At 44.6% G+C, this 7973-nt stretch overlaps 2 protein-coding genes across 2 annotated transcripts in view; both read right to left on the bottom strand.

The window, feature by feature from the left end:
* The window catches only part of HAUS6 (HAUS augmin like complex subunit 6), a 46757-nt gene extending 43704 nt beyond the window's left edge, over window positions 1-3053 (bottom strand). Inside the window, exons 1-2 of the mRNA XM_023508931.1 lie at window positions 2707-3053; window positions 1620-1626 (exon numbers count right to left, since the gene is read on the bottom strand). Of these exons, the coding sequence (XP_023364699.1) occupies window positions 1620-1626; window positions 2707-2834 (135 nt within the window). The 5' untranslated portion in view covers window positions 2835-3053. The remainder of the gene's footprint in view (window positions 1-1619; window positions 1627-2706) is intronic.
* A 4448-nt stretch (window positions 3054-7501) lies between these two features.
* The window catches only part of PLIN2 (perilipin 2), a gene marked incomplete at its 5' end in the record, with an annotated part of 19806 nt that continues 19334 nt past the window's right edge, over window positions 7502-7973 (bottom strand). The window contains 2 exon segments of the mRNA XM_023508927.1: window positions 7502-7595; window positions 7598-7697. Of these exon segments, the coding sequence (XP_023364695.1) occupies window positions 7564-7595; window positions 7598-7697 (132 nt within the window).

The following is a 7973-nucleotide window of genomic DNA, read 5'->3' as shown; positions in this document are numbered from 1 at the left end:
AAAAAAAAAAAGAAGGATCACCTGATCCCAGGATTTAAAAGTTGCAGTGAGTTTTGATCCTGTCACTTCACTGCAGCATGGGGAGCAAAGCAGAGTATCTGTTCAAAAAAATCTTTTTTTAACAATAATTAAAAAGAAAAAATGAATTATAACATTCCCAACCAAAAAAAAAAAAAGGTAAATACTAAAGTGATAGATATCCCCATTATCCTGATTTGATCATAATACACATGTATCAAAATAGCACACAAACCCCAAAACTGTGAACTATGATATATCAACAAAAGAAACAAAACAAAAAACAATAACCACGCTGGACTGGGGGCTCATGCCTGTAATCCTAGGAAGGCTGAGCCAGGTGGATTGCTTGAGCTCAGGAGTTCAAGAGACCAGCCTAAGCAAGAACCACACCAGGTCCCTAAAAATAGCCTGGTGTTGTGGTGGGCACCTGTAGTCCCAGCTACTTTTGAGGCTGAGGCAAGAGGATCACTTCAGCCTAAGAAATTTCTTTTTTTTTCTTTTGAGATGGAGTCTCACTTTGTCGCCTTTGGTAGAATGCTGAGGTGTCACAGCTCATACCAACCTCAAACTCTGGGCTCAAGTGATTGTCTTGCCTCAGCCTCCCAAGTAGCTGGGACTACAGGCGCCCACCACAATGCCCGGCTATTTTCAGAGACCGGGTCTCGTCTTGCTCAGGCTGGTCTCAAACCTGTGAGCTCAGGCAATCCACCCGCCTTGACCTCCTAGAGTGCTAGGATTACAGGCATGACCCCAAGAATGTGAGGTAACTATGATGCCTTGGCTCTCTATGGATGGGGACAAAGTAAGACTGTCTCAAAAAAAAAAAAAAAAATGACAATAAAGATGATTGATCCCTCCCAATAACCTAATGAAACAACACTAAAGACATGGGGCAAAACATCTACTGACAGTGTTGAAAAAAAAGAAAAACTACCATAACTAAACTAGAAGATTTTAACAAATTTTCCAAAGGCAAAAAGCAAACTGCAATTGTATTGATAGAGAAACCACAAGAGAATACTAACAGAGTGTCAAAACCCCAGACACATGGAAATAGTGGCAATGAGAGCCATTCTCAATGGAGCCCTTAAGAAGTGTCAAGTAAGCTCAGCGCCTGTGGCTCCAGTGGCTGGGGCACCAGCCACATACACCTAAGGTGGCAGGTTCGAATCCAGCTCAGGCCTGCCAAAACAACAATGACAGCTGCAACCAAAAAACAGCCAGGCGTTTGTGGCGGGCACCTGTGGTCCCAGATACTTGGGAGGCTGAGGCAGGAGACTCGCTTGAGCCCACGAGTTGGAGGTTGTTGTGAGCTGTGAAGCCACAGGGGGATAGCTTGAGGCTCTGTCTCAAAATTTAAAAAAGTGTCAAGTAAACTTCTAAGACAGTCCAGAGAAAATGAGACTGCTGTGAGGCAGCACAGCAGTGCTGAAATAAACAATTAACACATCATAACCTGATAAATGCTATCTGCTGGCAGTCAATATTTAGAATAGCTTTTAGATAAAGCACTTCATAGGATATAAGTAGTAACTTCTGAAAAAGTTACCAAACAGAACTAAAATACAGCTCCTCTAAACCTTGACAGTGAAAGTTACAATACAGCTGAAAAGTCAAGAGGGAAAATCAGAAGAAAAGAAAGAAAATCTTACAATAGATTCATCATTCATTGTAAGATTTCATTGTGAAATAATATAGTTGGGAATCAAAAGATACTTTTGAGATTCTAGAAAAACTGAAATTATATAATTTACAAAAATCAAACAGATCAAGACTATTAGATGACCAATGTATCCCAAATTCCTCTTGGCCTACAGAGAAGACAACAAATGTCGTCTAAAGTTAAAAAGTTAAGACACTGAAACATAAAGTATTCAGATTTATGGCCATAACCTTAACAGAAGTGGCAAAAAGTTAAGAAAAGCGCTTTTACTTTTCATGCATTTCATTTAAAAGGTATCATTATTTAAATATCCCTTTCTATTGTTTTTTGCTAATGTGGCATGCTTTAGTTTCCTACCTCAAAAAGTAAAAAAAATTATAAACAACCTTCAAAGGCTCCCTAAGACCTAAAGGCGTTTGCACGAATGGTTCGCATGCCCTTCCCCTACCAACTCGCCACCCACTCACCCCACTACTTCACAGACCACCCCTATTAAGCTGACCCTCCAGTTTTGCCCCAACTACAGATTCCCCGGCAAAGCATTTCTGGCAATGTTCGTAGTTGATGCTGACTGCCAGTCAGCAACTGTGAGCAGTGGCTTCAAAGCCAGCGCCTAGGGTGGCACCTGTAGCTCAAGCGGCTAAGGCGCCAGCCACATACACCAGAGCTGACGGGTTCCAATCGGGCCCGGGCGTGCCAAACAATGACAACCACAACCAAAATATAGTCGGGCGTTGTGGCAGGCGCCTGTAGTCCCAGCTACTTGGGAGGCTGAGGCAAGAGAATCGCTTAAGCCTAGGAGTTGGAGGTTGCTGTGAGCTGTGATGCCACGCACTCTACCCAAGGCGATAGCTTGAGGCTCTGTCTCCAAAAAAGGAAAGAAAGAAAAAAGAAAAAAGCCAGCGCCTGGTATACAGTAATCGCTCAACTATTGATTAATCAATCTGCCGGGTCTGCAGAAGGGCGGGCCACCCCTCGTCTCAGCGCCGGCTCCCTCGTCCCGCCTGCCCCAGCCTACTTACACCCCAAGGTGCGTGTACGACACAATCTTTCCGCTGGCAATGGTCGCCGGACCTGGCTCGAAGTTGAGGGCCTGCAGATATAGCCAGAGATGACGCTTCTGGAAAGAGGTGACCCAGGCCGAGGTCATCTTCGCGGTAGGAACAATTGACTGCGAAGAAAAAAAGAGCGCGCCCAAGCGACTCTTGAGGGCCCTCAAGATCCCTCCCTACGGGCAGCCTGAGGTCGCGGCGGTCGGTCCATTGCCGCCCACTGCTTCCCTCTTCCTTGGAGCCATTTCGCTTCAAAAAGGTCTCCAGTAAATGGAGCTCTAACGGTAGCCCGGTCACAGCTAAAACTAAGCCACCAGAAACCGAGAATCCCGCGCTTAAGGAAGAGCAGTATGCGCCTGCGCCGCCGGGCTTCCGGGAAAGGAGGGACTTCCCGGAGGACTATAACTCCCGCCAAGCTTTGAGCGCTCCCTCCGTCCCTTCCGTCTCACCCAGCCTAGGAACTACAAAACCCACAGTGCACTGCGCGGCCAGCGACCTTTTTCGCTTTGCGTTCCGCTGTCTTGCGGCGATACTTGAGCGTCAGGATTCACCCGTTCAGTGCTTAGGGTTCCTTGTGCTTGTTTATGCTAGTTGTTAAATGAAGTACGGTGGCTCGGTGTAGTGGAAAAAGAAGCACTAGGTTCCATCCTCAACTATTGTAACTAGCTGTGTAACCCTAACCAAGCCTCTGAGCCTCAGTTTTATTGATATTATTGGGAAAATGTTATATGCGTCGTACGCTGAATGACTCTTTCTGCTCTCACTGAAATCTGTTCATCTTCTAAGCATATAGCTTTCTCCCGCAGTCTGCAATTGACGGCTGGTTTTTTGTTTTTGTTTTTGTTTTTGTTTTGAGACAGAGTCTAATTTTGTCGCCCTTGGTAGAGTGCCGTGGCATCATAGCTCCACAGCACCTATACTCGCTGGGCGCGGTGGCTCATGCCTGTAATCCCAGCACTGTGGGAGGCTGAGGAGGGAGAATCGCTGGAGCTCAGGAGCTTGAGATTCGCCTGAGTGAAAATGAGACCCCAACTCATGAAAAAAATGGAAAAACCCAGCCAAGCGCCACTGCGAGCACCTGTAATCCCAGCGGCGTCCAGAGGCTGAGGCAATGGGATGCCCACAAGCAGGAGTCTGAGATTGCAGTGAGCTACCAAATCACTGCACTCTGCTCAGGGCACAGGGTGGGACTCTGTCTCAACAACAACAAAAAAATATTACCTATACCCACCTCACCGTTGATGGTAACTTGTCAAGGCCACTTCTATCAGTGTTCTTTAGCTGCAAACAACAAAACTGACTCTACATTTTTATTATATGGGTATTGTGTAGCATAAAAGATGGAAAGGTCAGGTGGCACCTGTGGCTCAATGGCCCTAGCCCCATATACCGAGGGTAGCAGGTTCAAAACCAGCCCCGGCCAAACTGCAACAGAAAAAATAGCCAGGCGTTGTGGCAGGTGCCTGTAGTGCCAGCTACTTAGGAGGCTGAGGCAGGAGAATCACCTAAGCCCAGGAGCTGGAAGTTGCTGTGCGCTGTGTGATGCTATGGCACTCTACCGAGGGTGATAAAGTAAGACTCTGTCTCTGCAAATAAAAAATAAAAGGCTTGGTGCCTGTGGCTCAAGTGGCTAAGGTGCTAGCCACATACATCTAAGGTGGCAGGTTCGAATCCAGCCTGGGCCCACCAAACAACAAAGATGGCTGCAACCAAAAAATACTTGGGCATTGTGGTTGGTGCCTGTGGTCCCAGCTACTTGGGAGGCTGAGGCAGGAGACTCACTTGAGCCCAGGAGTTGGAAGTTGCTGTGAGCTGTGATGCTATGGCACTCTACCCAGGGGGATAGCTTGAGGCTCTGTCTCAAAAAAAAAAAAAAAAAAAAAAAGATGGAAAGGCCCAGAGAATAAAGCTCAAGAAAGGGCAAGCATATGTGTCAATCTACTGAAGATTTATGTCCCAGCCAGGCCAATTTACCTTATCAATTTACCTTATTTATTTATTTATTTATTCATTCATTTTTTTGAGACAAAGCCTCAAGCTGTCACCCTGGGTAGAGTGCCGTGGCATCACAGCTCACAGCAACCTCCAACTCCTGGGCTTAAGCGATTCTCCTGCCTCTGCCTCCCAAGTAGCTGGGACTACAGGTGCCTGCTGCAATGCCCAGCTATTTTTTGGTTGCAGCAATCATTGTTGTTTGGAGGGCTGGGACTGGATTCGAACCTGCCATCTCAGGTGTATCTGGCTGTTGCCTTAGCCTTTTGAGCCACAGGCACTAAGCCCAATTTACCTTCTTTATATATCTTAATAAATTATTACAAGGTTGGGGCCGGGCATGGTGGCTTATGCCTGTAATCCTAGCACTCTAGGAGGCCAAGGCAGGTGGATTGCCTGAGCTCAGAGGTTCAACATTAGCCTGAGCCAGAGCGAGACCCCATCTCTAAAAATAGCCAGGCATTGTGGCAGGCGTCATAGTCACAGCTACTTGGGAGGCTGAGGCAAGAGCCCGCCTTAAGCCCAAGAGTTTGAGGTTGCTGTGAGCTATGACGCCACAGCATTCTACCAGGGGTGACAATGTAAAACTTTTTGTCTCAAAAAAAAATTATTATAAGGCGAACATTCTTGTAACCATCACTCAAGTCATGAAATGAAACTTCTGCCATCATTACAAAAGTCCTTCCTTCCCCTAAAGATAACCCCATTCTCACTTTCATAGTAATTATTTCCTTGCAGTGTCTTATACAGTTTTACCATCTGTGTATTCTCTAACACTGTAGTTTTTAGATTTCCCAGGACTTTTTTTTAGTCTTCTCCAAGTCATTTTTTCTCTGTCTGTCTGTCTGTCTGTTTATTTGTTTGTTTATTTTGAGACAAAGTCTCACTCTGTCACCCTGGTTAAAGTGCGATGGCATCATAGCTCACAGCAACCTCAAACTCTTGGGCTCAAGCAATCTTCTTGCCTGTCTCCTGAGTTGCTGGAATTACAAGTGCCTGTAACTATGCCTGGCTAGTTTTTCTATTTTTAGTAGAGACAGGGTCTCCCTCTTCCTCACACTGGTCTTGAGCTTCTGAGCTCAAGCAGTCCACCCACCTCAGCCTCCCAGAGTGCTAGGATACAGGTTTGAGCTGCCTCAACCAGCTATCCATATGCAATTTTGTAGACATAAATAACGATATATAAATGTCTGATTATGAAGTCATAAATTTAAGCATACTATGGGATTCAATCTATTACAGTTATTATCCTTATAGAGCAGGGGTGTCCAACCTTTTTTTTCTGCTGCAGATTGGAAAAATAAGAGTTATCATGGGCCACACATTAAATACACAAATTCTAAGGAAGCTGATTAGCAAAAAAAAAAAAAAAAAAAATCCATGCACACTTTTTATGATATCCAACAACACAAATAAGCAAAAAAAGTCCTCACAAAATCAGCGTGCAGGCTCGGCGCCTATAGCTCAACCGGCTAAGGCGCCAGCCACGTACACCTAAGGTGGCGGGTTCGAATCCCCAGCCCGGACCCGCCAAACAACAATGACGGCTGCAACCAAAAAATAGCCGGGCGTTGTGGCGGGCGCCTGTGGTCCCAGCTACTTGGGAGGCGGAGGCAAGAGAATCGCTTGAGCCCAGGAGTTGGAGGTTGCTGTGAGCTGTGGTGCCATGGCACTCTACCCAGGGGGACAGCTTGAGGCTCTGTCTCAAAAAAAAAAAAAAAAAATCAGCATGCAGCCCACAGGCCATAGGTTAGACACTCCTGTGATAGAGTTTCAAATTGTTCAATTTTGGTCAATGGGAACCTGTTCACATTGGCAACCTTTCGATCTAAAACAACAAGAACTTCAGAGTTCATTTTGTACATTTCCTGCCTCTGATCGGGAATCAGCCATTGCTTAAGAAGCCCTGGTGAGAGATGGTATCTCAAGACCACAGTTAGGCATTGGGAATGCTCATAGCTACTGAGTTGGCTACGAGCATTTCTTCTACAATTTACTTATTTAACTGATATTTATGTAATGCAGCTCTGTGTGTCAGGCATGAGCTTTCCACAGATGTTAATTATTTAATCTTTAGAGCAAATCTAGTACTATTCTTATTATACAAATAAGAAAATTTAGGCACAGAGATATTAAGTAACTTGCTCAAGATCATACAGTTAGTGCCTGTAATCCTAGTACTCTGGGAGGCATTGTGGCAGGTGTCTACAAGTCCCAGCTACACGTGAGGCTGAGGTAAGAGAATCACGTGAGCCCAAGAGTTTGAGTTTGCTGTGAGCTATGATGTAACAGCACTCTATCAGGGGTGACAAAGTGAGACTCTGTCTCAAAAAAAATAAAATAAAATCATACAGTGAGTAAACGAGAGGAAAAGACTGGAACCCGGAGGCTAAACTCTTACCCATCATGCTATATGCTTCCTTTCAGTTGACCTGCTTTGGGGGAAAGTAAGAAACCTCCACCAGCAGACCCACTGAAACCCCTCAAAGACACAAGTATACTGTCACCTCAAGAAGGATGAGTGAATTATGGGAGAATAAAAGACAACAAATGTGCACTACATCAACGAAAAAAGAAGTCACTGATTCAAGATTATAAAGTCCAATTTTTATTATAGGTATTTCAGCAATTAAACTTTGAAGAATTATATAAATCATATGACACAGAACTAGGATCTCCTATAAAAGTTTAAATCAATCAGAATTTCATTGCAATTAAGTCTGAGAGTTCAAAAAATAGATTAACACTCCATAAAGCCACAGCAGTAAAACATGAGCAAACTATGAAGTTTAATGTGATACAAATTACACATCCAAAGGAGTATTCTTTTGTTAGTTATTCAACATTTTGCCCTGAGAGGACAGGCCACTAACATGTGAATGATGTGGTTCATCCTCCTCTTCCAAAGCTATAATATCTGGAATTTCGTCAGTCTCAGATGTCAAGTCTATGGCAGTGAAATCAAACATCTGTAAAGAAAAGAATCTTGGATATTAAAACAAGCACAAATGAAGTGAGTTGTTGGGTTTATGTGAGCTCATGGAGACTTTAATTACTGTACCTAGGTGAACTTATCTTCCTCTATAGCTATGCTTCCCCCCCGGCCCCCTCAGTTTTTGGCCTGGGCTGGGTTTTCATTTGCCAGCATATGGGGCCTGCGCCCTACTCCTTTGACCCACAGGCACTGCCCTATAGCTATGCTTTTTGAAAAGGTGTATAGCCTTATTCTTTCTTTTTTTTTTTTT

The sequence above is a fragment of the Otolemur garnettii genome, unplaced genomic scaffold (assembly GCF_000181295.1).
Source record: "Otolemur garnettii isolate 467f Iridium unplaced genomic scaffold, OtoGar3 scaffold00006, whole genome shotgun sequence".
In the NCBI taxonomy this organism is placed as follows: domain Eukaryota; kingdom Metazoa; phylum Chordata; class Mammalia; order Primates; family Galagidae; genus Otolemur; species Otolemur garnettii.
This window is presented reverse-complemented; position numbering and strand designations above follow the sequence as displayed.